The sequence below is a fragment of the Engraulis encrasicolus genome, chromosome 19 (genome assembly GCF_034702125.1).
Source record: "Engraulis encrasicolus isolate BLACKSEA-1 chromosome 19, IST_EnEncr_1.0, whole genome shotgun sequence".
In the NCBI taxonomy this organism is placed as follows: domain Eukaryota; kingdom Metazoa; phylum Chordata; class Actinopteri; order Clupeiformes; family Engraulidae; genus Engraulis; species Engraulis encrasicolus.
In genome coordinates this window covers 16,792,506-16,809,616 of record NC_085875.1, presented here as the reverse complement: position 1 = coordinate 16,809,616, position 17,111 = coordinate 16,792,506, and the positions used below count along the sequence as shown (strand labels likewise).

General features: G+C 46.1%; 1 protein-coding gene across 3 annotated transcripts in view; it reads right to left on the bottom strand.

Annotated features, from left to right (window-relative positions):
- The window catches only part of numb (NUMB endocytic adaptor protein), a 113,628-nt gene that overhangs the window by 53,726 nt on the left and 42,791 nt on the right, over positions 1–17,111 (bottom strand). For 2 of the 3 annotated variants that reach the window (XM_063183705.1, XM_063183706.1), the window contains exon 2: positions 3,530–3,666. In XM_063183705.1, the coding sequence (XP_063039775.1) occupies positions 3,530–3,666 (137 nt within the window). Of the gene's footprint in view, positions 1–3,529; positions 3,667–13,838; positions 14,655–17,111 lie in introns of those variants that run through there. The other variant, XM_063183707.1, reaches the window with a different exon arrangement.

Here is a 17,111-nt window from a genome sequence, read left to right as displayed (position 1 = left end):
GAGGTCCCAGCTGCCTTGAGATCATTTCCTAGCTCCTCCCATACAGTTTTGAGGTGCTTTATCTCCTTTTTTCTGATTATTAAATTCCCACAAGGTCAACTCTTGTATGGAACCAGAGACAGGCCTAAGATTGATGATTGATGATCATTTTGTATGTCCTAAAATTGGGAAGAAATGCACCAACAGTTTGCTCTTTAATATCCAGGAGCCCATTTCAGCCTTGTTGAGTTCTAAAATCTTGTCCCTGACATCCTTTGACAGCGTTTTGGTCTGTCCCATGTTGGCGAGATTAGTTTGATTGATTGACTGATTCTATGGACTGATTCTGCAGATTCAATGTGTCTTTTGTGCAGGTTACTATTAACAGGTGTGTTCAATTCAGATAACAAGTTGATTGGAAGTGCCATTTGATCTGCGGGATCAGAACTCTTAATGGTTGGCAGGGGATCAAATACTTATTTCCCTCAATTAAATATAAATCAATTATTATATATTCTTTAGAGTTAATTTCTGGATTTTCTTTTTGATATTCTGTCTCTCCATATTAGAATACATATTATCATTAACATTAAAGACTGATCATGTCTTTATTAGTGGGCAAACCAACAAAATCAGCAAGGGATCAAATACTTATTCTCCTCACTGTACGTAGTTGACGTCACACTCTGCTTGCCTCTCCTTTCAGGAACGTCCAGATCGCTCAGTGAATGCTCCCAGAGAACATCACCTTGTAAAAAATGAACAGTTCCATGACCACCCTAAACATATGAATGGTGTCTGAGTAAGAGGATATAAACACCAAGAGCACAATCTCAATTTTTTGGAAATCCTTAAAAAAACACAAGCACTTTTTCTTTTTTTCAGATAGTACAATTCCCACAATTCATACAAAAAAACCTGACAAAACTGACAACTCTGTATTTTCAGCAATGCAGAAACATGTGCACTACTACCAGAGAGGAGAGAGTAGAGTAGAGAGAGAGGTTCCATTGGCCCATTGTTTCCGGGTTCTACTATTGCAAGGGGGAGGGGGGGGGATCCCCCTTCAGACAGACCTAGGCAGACCTAAGGACTGTTCTATTCAATGCTAGGAGTATTATGACACACCCCTTTAGGCAGACTGGAACCTGGTCATGTTAGGTGCCCATACCTATTACATTGGCATATCTCTATATATTTAAAGAATCTCTGCTACTAGCCTACTCGAAACACACTTCCAGATGTTATGAAAGCACTGATCTCCAGGGGGAAGAGCGCAGCACAGTGCAGCAGAGCAGATGCACCAAACTCTCCCACCTGATCCCACACAAGCAATCAATTCCAAACCACACACTCAATATGTTCCACCACAACCACAGAAGCTGCCCTACTGCAGTATCTGCTCATGCATTGCACACACACACACCACAGGCACTCATACACGCACGCACACATGCACGCAGAGGCATACAGACACACACACACACACACCTATGCGTACACACGTACATACACGCACACACAGCGTTGTTGTGAAAGTCAGAAGCGTCTGGACTGGAGGCATCCGTGTGGGACGGGACCCACTAGTTTGACGCCCTTTCGGTACTTACATGGTACGTCACATGGCAATCAAACATTTCAAACAAGCGATTTAGGATTCGGGTTAGGTTTAGGGTTAAGGTTAGGGTTAGGTTTAGGGTTAAGGTTAGGGTTAAGGTTAGGTTTAGGGTTCGGGTCGTATGACGTAAGACGAAAGTACCGAAAGGGCGAAAGTACCGAAAGTCCCCGTGTGGGACAGTACAGAGGTGCTGCTCGGAGGAGGAGGAGGTGCTGCTTTGAACAGCGTGGGGTGGAGACGGGAGTCGTGTTGTGGTTCATCAACATAATCGACTCACGCATGCCTGCATCACAGCAATGACATCCAGTCTGTCATTCATCAGCACAGCAAAGCAAAGGGGGTGACTCTGAGGACACAGCTGCCTTGTCTGGGGTCACACAGAGGGTAAAGTTGGTGCACCGCCAGCATGACAAAAAATAAACAACAGACTGTTCCAAATTATCCTTTTCCACACACACAAAATGTAATTAGTAAAGGTAAATAAATAAATAAATAAATGAAACTGATCTAGATCAGGGACCCATTTCTCGAAAGCATCGTTGCTAACCAGTTAGCAACTTACTAGGTTTCCAATGGGAAATTGCATTGCAACCAAGTAAGTTGCTAACTTAGTTAGCAATGATGTTGTCGAGAAATGCACCCCAGAACAGGTTTGAAAATGTATGCGTGTAGAAGTGATATTAAAATGAGCCCGCTGGCCTAAGCGCTAAGCACAGACTTCTTAGGGTCACCAGAAGTCTTCTAGTCTTTCATGGAGAACAACAGCGAGACAATAAGCTCCTCCAAACTTGCTCCAGCTCCTTTTACCCTGACCACCAAGGGTGATGACCCACTGTCTGTCACTGTGTGAAGCAATATATGAAGAGTCTGTAGTTAGGCATGCTAGGAAAATAATTGAGGATCCATCACATGTTCTGTACCCAGAATATGAGCTGCTACCCTCGGGCAGGTGATTCAGAGTACCAGTTAAAAACAAGAAAAGGTTTTTGAATAGGTATAGGTTTTCTTTTGTCCCCGTTTCTGTTAACCTACTGAACGCAGGTCGTTAACAACTACCATCCTGTAATGCCATGTATGTGTGTGGTAGGCTGTAGAAGATATGCACTTGAGTATCTCTATGAGGGCACTTTATGCATGTATGTATGTATGTATGTATGTATGTATGTATGTATGTATGTATGTATGTATGTATGTATGTATGTATGTATGTATGTATGTATGTATGTATGTATGTATGTATGTATGTATGTATGTATGTATTGTTGTTGTGTTTATGTTTATGTGGCATCATGTGCATCAGTGTTGTGTGTATGTGGCAGCTATGTATGTCATGTCCAAGACAAATTTCCTTCGGGACCATTAAAATAATCTTGAATCATCCACTGTTTTCCATCAATTCTGGAAAAAAAATATTGACGGGGAGAAAACTACTTAAAACTACTTCACTAACCACAACCAGGTCACGTTTTCTTCAGTATCAGTAGTGAACTTCCCTCTTCACCTCTCCAACAGAATCCATTCCATGAAAAGGAAAAGCCAATTGCACTAATTGAAAAAAATACAGCTCCTCCTTTTCATTGACACTGTCCTAATGCGAGACACCTAGCAGCTGGATGAGGCTCAGAGTAGCCTAACCTTGCCAATCCACCCAGTGTGGCCTTTAAGGGAAAGGGGAAAGGGTGTGTGTATTGTGGAGAGAGAGAGAGAGAGAGAGAGAGAGAGAGAGAGAGAGAGAAAGAAAGAAAGAAAGAAAGAGAGAGAGAGAACAAGAGAGAACAAGAGAGAGAGAACAAGACTGAGAGAAAGAGAGAGAGAGAGAGAGCGCAAGACAGAGAGAGAGATAGAGTGTGTCTGTGTGCGTGTCTGTGTGCGTGTGTGTGTGTGTGTGTGTGTGTGTGTGTGTGTGTGTGTGTGTGTGTGTGTGTGTGTTACCTTGACGGCAAAGCTGCATTTGCCGCTGCGCACGGCCTCCTCATCAGTCTGCCACTGGTGTGGCCGGCTGGACTCCGGCACATACACGTCTTTCTTCCGGCGGAAACTCTGCCGAAGCTTATTCATGGCCAGGCCACCTGCACGAGGAGAGAGAGAGGGAGAGAGGGAGAGGGAGAGAGAGGAGAGAGAGAGTCAGGCTATAGTCATGTCTTAAAAAAACAACCTTCTGTAACAATGAGAGACCTGACAGACACACAATTAGGGGATTTAGAGAGAGTGAGCGACTTAGACAAAGCGAGAAGAAAGAGAAGAGAGAGAAGGAGAGAGAAGAAAGAGAGAAGGAGAGAAAAGAAAGAGAGAAGGAGAAAGAGAGAGAGCAAAACGGAGCAAAAGACAGAGAGAGAGAGAGAGACATGGGTCAGAAAAAGACACAACTTCACAAGGTCACTCACAGCACAGCTAGCCTAATTCGTCTCGCACACGTTCTACAAGTCAAAAAATGGCCCACGCGTTCTTGTAAGGAGACAGAACCATAACAAGGACGCCGCATCTTTATAGGGTTGAAGTTGACTCAGTCTGGAGAGGTACAGGGGTGTCAACTAGGGGTCGACCGATACAGGTTTTTTAATGGCCGATGCCATACAGATTTTTTTTTTCCCCCATCACCCTTGACCGATACCCGATTTCCGATACCCGATATTTGGGGCCGATATGGGTTAAAAAAGAAAAGGTTAAAAAATTACACATATTCTAGGTCTCAAGTTAAAAATAATCATTCCTTTAACATTATCAAATTGAGGTAAGATTAAGCTTAGAACTTGTAACATTTAAACACCCACTCTAACAATCAAGTAATGTCTAACAATCAAGTAATAAAATAAAGTGTCTTGGTGCTTTTAAAAAAACCGAATGACGTAAAAAAAAAATCAATATCGCGTATCGGCCAAAACCACAGGCGTATCGGCTGATACCGATACACTTAAAAAATGCAAATATCTGCCGGATATCAGACCGATATATATATATCAGTTTATCCTTAGTGTCACTGTCAACTACAGTAAAGGGTAGGGCTTGGTATCGCAGCCATGTTCCTGTATCGATTCGATTTCGATTCTTAGGGCTTTGAATCGATTAATCACGATTCAATTTGATTCGATTCGATTAATTCCGAATCTATTCAATCCGTTCCCTTCTTGATGTCAGGATTTCCCCCAAAAGATGCTGTTGCCTATTTTTATATAAAAATGTCAAAGGGCTGTGGCTTGACAGTGTTAACAGATTGCTAATTTGAAATAAGTAGGCCTAGGCCTAATTGACTAATACCTACTGGGTATTTTCCATAGACCTAAATTAAAGGGAAAAAAAAAAGATTTTGTGCCCTGTGAATCGATAATGTGAATTTCGATTCGATTCGATTCAATCGATTACCGATTAACTGGATCATTTTACCCAGCCCTAGTAAAGGGAGACCTGGAAGAGGTGCCAGGACTCACCCAGTACTTTGTGAATGTGCACTTCTGCCTCACACACACCTGAATCTATTAGCAAAACCAAGTGGGTTCTAGCCGTCTGTTTACGATGGTGTTTGTTTTGTAAGTTTTTAATGTTGAGTAGACTCAAAAAAGACATAAAACTGACACCTTGCAGAAATCCAGGACACACCATGACAGAGGGCTTGCCCCAAAAACGTTGCTTTCCGCTCAGTTGCATCCATTCAAGTAATGGACTTTAGACATTTTACACTTTTGTTTGCTTCAAACCTTCGCCTGCATCAGCCTTCCCTTGACAGCCTTCTGTTTTTTCCACAAGGCATCACACTGAAGCTAGGCCTATAGAGCTTGAAAGTGACGTCACTTCCCCCGATTTCATGGGACCTCAACAGCGTTTTTAGCCCAAAATCGTAGCATGTAATCCAATAGCAGTATTAAAATGATATTTCGATCCCCTTCAAGTTGCGCCACGAGCTCCATATATGTTGTTTCTGATATTTACAGCAGATATTTACTTGCTACCACGTTGTTAGATGGTCAGCTTAGGTCCCGTGAAATGCGGAACTAAGGGGCGGGACTTTCAAGCTCTATGGAAGAAGCAACTGAGCCTCAAAAGCTGCAAAGCCACTGAGGGGGACAGCCAGCCAGCCAGCCATGAGCCTGTCCTGCCCAGCAAGGCCCAGGCTGTCAAAGCATCCACTGATATCCAGGCCCCCTGATCCCCAGGAGAGAGCTGGCTGCACTCATCTTTCCAGACATCCATGGGAAACACGTGGACTAACCCAAGCCATCTCTCCCTCTCTCCCTCTCTCCTCTTTTCCATGCAGTATTATATCCCTCTATTTCCCCCTCTCGCTCTCTCTCCCTCTCTCCTCTTTTCCATGCAGTATATCCCTCTATTTCCCCTTCTTCTCTGCTCTGCTCCTCTCTTCTCCTCTCCTCTCCTCTCCTCTCCTCTACGCTCCTCTGCATGCCTGCGGCTCTCTTCCTTTGTGACTCAGCCAGCTTAGTCTGTGCCAGCATCAAAGCAAGAGTGGGGTGTGTATGCACACACAGCACACTATACAGACGCACACGCGCACGCATACGCACGCCCTGCAATGAATCTCCAAAGTATTTCTCATCAGAAGCCAAAAGGCTGGCCAACAGCTGAGCGGGCAGCAGAGAATGGAGATAAGCAGAAAAAAGTTTGTGTGTGTGTGTGTGTGTGTGTGTGTGTGTGTGTGTGTGTGTGTGTGTGTGTGTGTGTGTGTGTGTGTGTGTGTGTGTGTGTGTGTGTGTGTGTGTGTGTACTAAGTTTGAGTGTGAGTGAGAGAAAGAGAGAGAGAGAGAGATAGAGAGAGAAAGAGAGAGAGCGAGAGCAAGAGCGAGAGAGAGAAACAGATAGCATAGTGACTCAGTGTAGGAGAGCAGTAGGGCTAGTAGTGGGTTGTGCTAGTCCCACTGCCTGCCATGCAGACACCAGTGTTCCAGAACTCGGCACAGCTGCTGCATCACACATTCCAACAGACCAAACGCAACCCAGTGGGGATCCTCCCCACCACCTGCCAGATCTCAGGTGAAGAAAATCATTCATTTCAGGTACCCGACACACCATTTGCCCAAACTGCTATTAGAGACAAAAAAAAACAGCGTTATTGTGGAGTTAGTTCACTTATTCGATTACATTTAATTGTACTTATTGGCTTATTTGACAGGGGCCATGTACAAGACAATTTGGGTACCAGAGTTAGCTATAAAGCTAATATACATCTGTGGTCTGTGATTGGTTTCAACCTAATTGTAATAATAACTAATTAATGCAGGGCAAGGAACTGCGTTTAGTCTCTGATTAGAAGTACAAGGAATAAGCTGAAGAGACACTGACAAGGAAGGCAGCACTATTTTGGTCCATGTTGTTTTGCAAAAGCAAGTTACAAGGCTTCACATCAGAGAAAGAGGGAGAGAAAGAGGGAGAGGGAGAGGGAGAGAGAGAGAGAGAGAGAGAGAGAGAGAGAGAGAGAGAGAGAGAGAGAGAGAGAGAGAGAGAGAGAGAGATAGAGATTGTGAGTGAGTCGAGTTTCTCTAAGTTACATCTGATTCCAACACATCAGAACGTATTGCTTGCTCCATAGGGGGGCCTTAAAGCCATTAGTGTCAACATGCACATTGACAAGATGGCAGTATAATCACACAGCCCAAGATAGCAACATGAGGCCTGGAGCTGAACTCATCAATATTCACTTGACATTTGTGTGCCATGCTAAACTACCATACCTCTACCCCTCCCCTCCCACCACTGAGACGTGTCTACTGTATTTGCATGTTGTTTTGGTTTACACGCTTGTCTGAGGCGCTAGGGCACGCACAGCTAGCTTGTAAACACATATGCTAGATAGGCTACCGGTCCTGAAACCAGCAGCACAGCCTGCAGTGAGAATAGCGCTCACAGGCAAACAAGAGGCTTCGCAGGGCCAGAAAGACGAGAGAGGAAGCCAAAGATCCCTTCACAATCTCTCTCTTCTTTCTTTATGCATCACTCTCTCCCTTCCTTCCTTCCTTTCTTTCTTTCCCTCTCTCCCCCTCTCAAACTCTATTTAGGTCATTTCACGTCTGCTTACTGCAGGCTGTAGGCATGCTCTTGTCACTGCAGTAGGAGAGAGAGAGAGAGAGAGAGAGAGAGAGAGAGAGAGAGAGAGAGAGAGAGAGAGAGAGAGAGAGAGAGAATAAGGGGGGAAACCAGCCAACAGATCTGTGCCACAGCACATTCATCTCTCCCACTAACAGCCTTGCTCCCACAGACTCTCCCCTCTTTTTTCGTCTCATTCCCTACTCATCTCTCTCCCCCGTTCTCTCTCTTCCCCTCTCTTTGCATGCAATCCAATGCACTCTCATCTTTATACAGTATATCCGTTGCACATTCTCTCTCTCTTTCTCTCTCTCCCTCTCCCCTTCTGAACTTCTCTCTCCCTCACTCTCTCTCCCTCTCCCCTTCTGAACTTCTCTCTCTCTCTCTCTCTCTCTCTCTCTCTCCCCCTCTGAACTTCTCTCTCACTCTCTCTCTCCCTCATTCCCTTCTGCACTTCTCTCCCTCCCCCATGTCCATCTCCAATGCCCCTCTGTCTCTCCCTCTCAGCCACATGTCAGGAAAGGATGACCGACTTTTTGTGTGTGTAATGTATCAAGGTTTATTCTGCTCACTCACTTTCATGTCCTGAAGACACAGGCATCGCTGTAAGAATGAAGAGAGTGTGTAGGTGAGGGGGGAGGGTTCAGGGCAGAGAGGCAGAGAGAGAGAGAGAGAGAGAGAGAGAGAGAGAGAGAGAGAGAGAGAGAGAGAGAGAGAGAGAGAGAGAGAGAGAGAGAGAAAACTTGGTTGAGGTTGAGAGTCTGTCACTGAGCCCGTTTACATTTACCACAATAACCGGGTTTTGGAAACAGGTTATTGGAGTAAACCGTTTATTGTCGGTTGCATGTGTTCCATTCAAGTGTGTGACACGGAACTGAAATTCAAGGCTTGTGACTGGCCACTGATCAGAATGTCAATAACCTGCTAATAACCCGATTCTGCTGGAAACATGTCCTGAGAAATCAGTTTATTAGCCAAAAACCTACCTGTGCGAATCGGATTTCTCATAAACCAATAACTGCAATTAACCGATTATTATAAACTATTTATTCCGTTTACATGAGCACTTGAAGAAACCGGTTATGTGCATATAAACAGGCATAAAAACAGTGTGTGTGTGTGTGTGTGTGTGTGTGTGTGTGTGTGTGTGTGTGTGTGTGTGTGTGTGTGTGTGTGTGTGTGTGTGTGTGTGTGCACGTGCGTGTGTGTGTGCGTGTGTGTATGCGTGTGTGCGCACGTGTGTGTGTGTGTGTGTGTGTGTGTGTGTGTGTGTGTGTGTGTGTGGGAGGAGAGAGCCCCATGAGGGCAGAGAGAGAACACTTGTGTGAGGGAGGACGCGAAGGCAAAAGTGAGGGAATGTTATACGAGTGAGAAAGCCGAGAGAGCTATCCTGTGTTTGAGTGGGTGTGTGTTTTTATGAGATAACTTACTGTCTGACGGAAAAAAAGAGAGGTTAAAAACGATTACCAGAGCTTGAGAAAAAAACATAGTCGGTAAGAGTGCATATTTGTGTGTGTGTGTGTGTGTATATGTGTGTGAACGGACGGGCAGAAAGTCATGTGAGGGGGGCTTTGCGCTAAGGGGCAGAGGGGTCGTCTGGACTGGCTGTAACACCCACTAAGGAGAGAGACGGAGAGACAGAGAGACAGGTAGAAAGAGACGCAGAAAGAGAGGTAGAAAGAGAGGTAGAAAGAGAGAGGTAGAAAGACAGAAAGACAGAAAGAGAGGCAGTGAGAGTTATGGCCCGTGTACATCAGGCGCTACCTACGTGACCCAGGTAGCTGGGGTGGTGGAAGAGGACCTGGGGTGGTTGAAGAAGTTTCGCCATGAACTTGTTTTATTCGCTCTCTGGAAGCTGCACTGACATGTTTGATTCAGCTAATCACATAACGGCTCTGGTCTTGACAGCCTGGGACATTCCTCGATATGAACGTTCCAATTGGTTTTCGCCAAACCGTGTCATAGCGAATTCGCTTCAGATCAGCCTGAGTTTAATCGTCAAAATTCGTTCTGGTCGCTCAAGAAGCTTCGCCCCTGCCGAATTCGCTCTGGTAGCTGTATTCGCCTTCCCTCCATAGAGAAATAATGACTTCCGCCGCACAGGTCGCTTAGTTCGCCTTTGATGTACACGGGGCTTAAGGTGATACTGTCCCATTTTTTTGAAAAAAGCTTACACCTCCCCTTGAGTTAAATAATAGGGTTTTGCCTTTCTCCTGTACTTTCAACCGTTCTCTGGGTATGGCAGTGCAAATTTTAGTCCTATGAGACCAGTTAGCCGCCAGTGATTAATTATTATTCGGTTTCGGTTTTGGCCACAAATTTTCATTTCGGTGCACCTCTACAATTGGTGTAACATAAACACTGGGTATGTTAAAGCATGATAACTGTAACCTCAGCACCGGAAACGACTAAAGCAACCAAGTAGCGGAGTTCAAGAAGAAGTCTCACCATGAATTCACTGTATTCGCTCTGACGTTCTGCTATCCAGGGCCCATCATTTGTTGCTACGTCCCTAATGCCAGTCGTCAGGGCACATTGGTAGGCTTACCTTGAAGGCATTAAGCCATTACAAAAGCTCAAAAGTAGTTCAGTAGTAAAACAGGAAGGAGGCCTGGACATTAACGTTGGATTCTGAAAGTGCTTTGTGAGTGGACAATACTTTAATCAGTAGCAGTACCCTGCAACAGAACCCTGAAGCAGTTTCCGGTAGCTGCCGTGTTTTAAGTCCTTAGAAATTGATTGATGAAAACAACTCAATATGCAGAATAGAACGTTCAAATTGGAAGGCCTGTCTCACATGAAATTTCTACTATTATCTGCTACCTGTAAGCTTACATTGTGGCCCCATCTGATCACATCATCACACTCAAAGTCCCTGCTCTGCTCACCTAGTTAAAAGCAACCAACCAATCCAGCTGAACTGGGCTCCCAACATTTCTCTTGTTGAGCTTAAGTGGGACAGCAGCAGCAATGGGGCCCTAAACAGCCAATCAGGTGAGCCCGTTAGGGTGGGCATGTCCTAGCAACAAGAAAAGGGGACCAGGTGAATAGAAGGGGGGCGGGCAGAAACTGAGAGAGGAGAAAGGACGAAGAGGAGGGAATGGGAGAGAAAAGGAGGACAGAGCAATGAAGAGACTAGAGCAGAGAGAAAACAGGACAACCATTTGAACCAGGAGAGGAGAGGAGAGGAGAGGAAGAGAGGAGAAGAGAAGGGGGAAGGGGGTGGAAAGGAGAGGAGAGGGAAGCAAAAGAAAGTAGTGAACAGAGCACTAGAGGAGAGGAGAGGAGAGGAGAGGAGAGGAGAGGAGAGGAGAGGAGAGGAGAGGAGAGTGTGGATATGAGGGGAGAATGGGGGAGAGGAGAGGAGAGGAGAGGAGAGGAGAGGAGAGGAGAGGAGAGGAGAGGAGAGGAGAGGAGAATGGAGGAGAGGAGTGTGTGGATAGGAGAGGAGATGAGTGTGGATGGGAGAGGAGAGGAGAGGATGGGAGAGGAGAGGAGAGGAGAGGAGAGGAGAGGAGAGGAGAGGAGAGGAGAGGAGAGGAGAGGAGAGGAGAGGAAGAGTAAAGGATGGACTAGGAGGAGAGTTGGCCAATGTTAGTGCTAGTGTAAATGGGGAAGCAGGCAGGGCCCTGTGGGACAGACTGTTACTGGTCTGGATGGCAGAGTTGCAGATATACGGCGTATGGAGGCCAGTGAGGCTGCATTTGAATAATCTCTCCAGGAATGGAACTGGGAGATTACAAAGGCTGCAGGATACCACACACACATGCACACGCACGCACACACACACACACACACACACGCACACGCACACGCACACGCACACGCACACGCACACACAAAAGACCCTGTGAGGGAGAAAAAGCAGAGGGAAGAGATAAAAGAAGAGGGAGGGAGAGACAGAGTAGGCTGTTAGAGAGGGAAGAAAAGGCAGAGGTAGAGGGATGAGGAGGAATGGAAGTATCTGGACCTTCCATCTTTGCCCTCTAGCAATAACCAAATCACTTACTGTATACAACACACACACTGTATACAGCATACAAACGCATGCACGCACGCACGCACGCACACACGCGCGCACACACGCGAACACACGCGCACACACACGCGCACACACACACTCTAATAGGTTTGCAGCAGAACAGGCTTGGTAGTTGGCTGGGCCCACCAAATAGAAGAATCTGAAAAATGCTGTTACCGTGGTAATCTAATTTCAGAGTGTCAGCGCTGTCTTATGTAAAAAGTAGGGGAAAAGGAAGCACAAGAGACAAACGAAGACAGAAGAGAGAAAACAGAGAGAGCAGTGGAGGGAAGGGGTGTGTGTGTGTGTGTGTGTGTGTGTGTGTGTGTGGGGGGGGTGATGTAGTTAGTGCAGAAGACATATTTCAAACAGCAAGCACTCGTCCCCAGTGTTGCCAGATTGGGCTGTTTCCCGCCCAATTGGGCTGCTTAGGGTGGCCGTGTGCGGCTAAAAATGGCATTTAACAGAAAAACCCGGCCATTTTTTTGGGCTGGAAATCATCAGCCTCATCTGGCAACCCTGCTCGTCCCTTCAAGACTACATGGCCTGAATCAGACTCTTCTTTCAATTTCTTTGTAGATTTATATTTAGTCACATTCAGCAGTGGGAGACTGCTGCTACAGGACACTGCTGCTAAAAACAACTGAAAATAAATGCACAAAAGAAGAATTTGAGTGTGATTTATCTCTCTGTTCAAACTGTTTATTCATTTGGAAATGCACCACAGTGCAGTGTGGCGTTTCAACATGATTTCAAAGAATTCCGTTGTGACACAAAATCTGTGACAGTTTCACGGATATTGCAAAACTTATGTGATGGGGGTCATGGATGTGCTTTCCGTGGTTGGTCCATGGAAGTGCTTTCTCTACATCTCCACAGCGCCCACATGTTCCATGTTCCCACAGTCTCAAGTTCCAACTTATGTTGTCTCGAGATTACCACACATCAAGACATTAGTTTTAGTTTCAAGACAGTAATTTAACCTTTGTGTTGAATGAGCACTAGGCCTGGCAAGTTAGATTATATCATAAAATGTATAGCCTTGGCTCACACCATAGGCAAAGCCAACATGCTAAGCCCATCCCAAATCACCCGCTACACAGATTCAAAACTAGACAGAGCTTTGCAATTAGGAGAGAGTCAAGCCATATTCACGGCCTAATAATTACTATTATCCCCTATGGATATGGTGCAAGGCGAGACCAACCTGCTTGGTACAAAGCAAACATATTCTGCCAGCAGGGTTTGGCCTAGTTTACGAGACTAAATGAACACGGCAAAATGAACGAAAGTTACAATTGGTGCGATGTAATAACCATCAAGCACCTCCTATTTATGGCACGTTAAAAGGCTGCTACAACACAGTTACCCGAGTCACCCAAAATAACAAGCAGCCTCCAATATACTCCTTCAAGTCAAATCAAAGACAATTTCCCACCATGGCAACACGGTAGAATAAAGCCTTTGAATCTTGAATCCGAGCCTACGTGTAATGCATCAATAATGAGGGAATAACCACTCACTGACTTGTCTGGCACACATAGCCGAACGAGCGGAATGTGTGATGAGTTCTAGAAGACTCTAATAGTGAGTGTAATATAGAATGTAGAATCATTCAACCTTGAGTTATCTGTCTGAGACGGTGTAACAGAAGGACGTCAGCACGGCCGTGCCAAGAAAGACAAGTGATAAAAAACGGGGGAACGAGACGAGACGGCAGCAGAGATTATGAGAGGCCTGCCGTGCCGAGCCGACCGGGTGGTGTATGGTGGCGGTGGCGGTGGCAAGCCAAGGCCCAAGGTCCACACACACAGTGTGGTGTTCGCCCTCACACGCCATCCATCTAGGCAGACACTGTGGCTGAGGGAGGGGGAAAGGCAAGCAGAGCAGCAGGTGGGCAGAGAGAGAGAGAGAGAGAGAGAGCGCGCGAGAGAGATAGAGCGAGAGAGAGCGAGAGAGAGAGAGAGAGAGAGAGAGAGCGAGAGAGACACAGAGAGAGAGAGAGAGAGAGAGAGAGACACAGAGACACACAGAGAGAGAAGCAGACACAGAGACGCACAGAGAAAAGCAGACACAGAGACACAGAGAGAGAGAGGCAAGCAGAGAAGATGAAAGACAAGAGAGAGAGGCAGACAGAGAGGGACAGGCAGATGTAGAGACGGGAAAAGGTAGAGAGACGTGCATACTCACTGATGCAGAAATGGAGGATGATGAGGTCAGTAATGGCAGGTGGAGACTGGGATGAAGAGAGACAGAGAGACAGGCAGAGGCAGAGAGACACGTCACACAGAGGGAGAGGCAGAAGCAGGCAGGGCCGCGAGACAGGGCACAGGCAACAGTAAAGCCTGGCTCAAACTACACGACTATCGGCCCAATTCTCGGCTGAAAACCCCCCTTACGACAATCACTGGAACGCTACCCCCCAGGACCATCGCAAGCGATTGTCGGGAAAGATTTCCTCGTCGTGGGCGACATTCTAAGATAGAACTTTAGCAGTTCAAAGAGTCGCCGATCGCAAGTCATAGAAATCAAACACTGTTTGTTATTTGCGATTGGAAATAGAATGTCGGGCATTGTCTCGGTGGCTGTGAGCAGCGATAAGATTGACAGTTGCGATTGTCTTCTAGTGTGCGGTGCACCCCGACGCCGAAATTGGACACACAATCACTAGTCGTGTAGTTTGAGCCTGGCTTAAGGCAAGGCAGGCACAGAGGGCAGAGAGGCAGGTAGGCAAGAAAAACAGCTGGCCCCATAGAGACAAACGCCCACCCCAACACCCACTGATTAACATGGCCCATTAGTCAAGCCAAGAAAAAAAAACAGGCAGACTGAAAGAGAGAAAGACAGTTGGGGGGAGAGGGGTGGGGGTAAAAATAGACAAACACAGAGAGACAGACAGAGATATACAATGCTGCAGTGACACACGATAAGGATGGGCGCGATAGGAAGCAAGCAAGGCAACGCTGATAAAACAGGAAAATAGAGAGAGTCTGAGGCGGGGGAGAGGAGGAGGGAGAGAAGAGGGGAGGGGAGAGGAGAGGAGAGGAGAGCGGAGGCGAGGGGAGGGGAGGGGAGGGGAGGGGAGGGGAGAGGAGAGGAGAGGAGAGGAGAGGAGAGGAGAGGAGATGATGATGGAGGATGAAAGCAGAGAGGGTGAGCATGGGGGGAGAGGAGAGGAAACGAAGGTGGACGATGAGAGGGGAGGAGAGGAGAGGAGAGGAGGGGGGAGGAGAGGAGAGGAGATGATAGGCAGAGGGGAGGAGAGGAGAGGAGAGGAGAGGAGAGGAGAGGAGAGGAGAGGATAGGCAGAGGGGAGGAGAGGAGAGGAGAGGAGAGGAGATGATAGGCAGAGGGGAAGAGGAGGGAGGAGAGGAGATGATAGGCAGAGGGAGAGGCAGAGGGAGAGGCAGAGGGAGAGGCAGAGGGAGAGGGAGAAGCATGAAGAGAGGAGGATGGAGGATGGAGCAGAGCAAAGAGGCTGATGAGAGGAGAGGAGAAGAGGATGGAGTAGAGCAAAGAGGCTGATGAGAGGAGAGGAGGATGAGGAAAGAGGAAGAGGCTGGGGCCTGGGGGGAGAGGAAGATGGAGGACTAGAGGAGGGCAGGGCAGGGTAGAAAGGCTATCCATCTGGTTTGGGATACGTGCACAGGATGTCTGGACGCGACCACAGAGCCAAGATACTCAAGTCAGACAGTAAGGCGGTCATCGTATACAGTAGGCTGTAAAACAATGTCATTCCTTCTTTCCTCCTCTCCGGCCTTCTGACACAAGGCTCAGCTCCTAAATGATTAACTTGTATGCAATATCTTGCAAAAACATAATTCAGAAGTTATTTTCTTATTTGCAATCAAGGTATTGAATGGGATTAAAGCCCCTCAAAAGTGAAAAAGTTATTTTCTCAACGGAGGAGGGGCAACACGTAAGCTTACACAAGGGGCTGGAGTCTGTGTGTAAAAAAAATCGTCAGACAAGCCTATAGGTCTCACTCAGAGGACAGATCTGTTCAAAAAGAAGAAAAGAAAGTCATCTAGTCAAGATCAAGTTTACTTTGTCACAAAATATAGCAGCTTTGCCAATCCGATTAAAAGGATCATTTTGTCCAACTGGAACCTGTTGAAAAGTGACCCTACTCTTAGAGAAGTATTTCCAGTCCCCCCCAAAATTACATTTAGAAGGGCCCCCACCCTTCGAGACAAACTTGTACCTAGCCATCTTAATGTGAAAAAAAAGACCACCTGGCTCCATAGACAGATAAGTGGTACATACAAATGTGGTCATTGCAACCATTGCTCCAACATGAAAGAATGCAAACAATTTATTGATTTCAAATCTAACAAAACATATAAGATTCAAGCATTCATCAACTGCAATACCACCTTTGTGGTGTATCGTTTATCATGCTCCTGCGGCTGTTTTTATATAGGCCGTACAAAAAGGCGTCTAAAAGACAGAGTCTCCGAGCATAAAAATGCCATTAGGAAGGTTAACTTGGATTATCCTATGGCTAAACATTTTCACACAGCACACAATAGCAATCCAGATGGGTTAATGGTTGAAGGTTTAGAAACAATCAAAAAGAATATTAGGGGTGGTGACAGGTTAAAATTATTACTACAAAGGGAAACTTTCTACATATACACTATGCAGGCCATGACATACCCAGGATTAAATGAAGAAATTGATTTTAGTCCTTTTTTGTAATGACTTCTCAGTTTATAAGTGGTTTTCTAGTATTGGTAGCTGTCCTTATCTAAGCCGGTTGCCACCTAGTGGCTATTGATATATCTTCTTTTGTTTGTATATATGTTTTTTTCCCCTCTACCTGGCCATTCACTGGCCTGTGACACCTGTATGGCCATCTAGTGGCTCTTGTATGTGATTCTCTCTCTCTCTCTCTCTCTCTCTCTCTCTCTCTCTCTCTCTCTCTCTCTCTCTCTCTCTCTCTCTCTCTCTCTCTCTCTCTCTCTCTCTCTACCTGGCCATTTTACTGGATTTTGACACCTGTGTGGCCACCTAGTGGCTTTTGCATGTAATTTTTACCTGGGAAATGGTTCATGTGACTTCCTACCTGTGCTTGGCAGGTGTATATCATTAGGAATTCCTGTTTGAGCAGTTACCCTGAAGAAGGCTTGCGCCGAAACGCGTGGGTCTCTGCTCCCATGTTTTAAAACTTTTAGCCATGTTTCAATAAAGGCTTTTTAATATTTTTCCACAAGAAGAGTGCCTTGGACTCCCCCTTTTTTGACAAGCCTATAGGTCTATTTGAATGGTCAGGTAATTTCCAAGCGAGGCTACTGTGAGCCCAACGGCCTACAAACAAAACACAAAAACCCACACGCAAGCATCCCAAAAAACACTAATTACGCATAATTATGAAAGACAAAAGACCAACCATGGAGAGACAGAGAAACAAAATGGAGTGGAGGAGGGGGCAGGGAACCAGGAAAAAAATGGGGAGAGGGA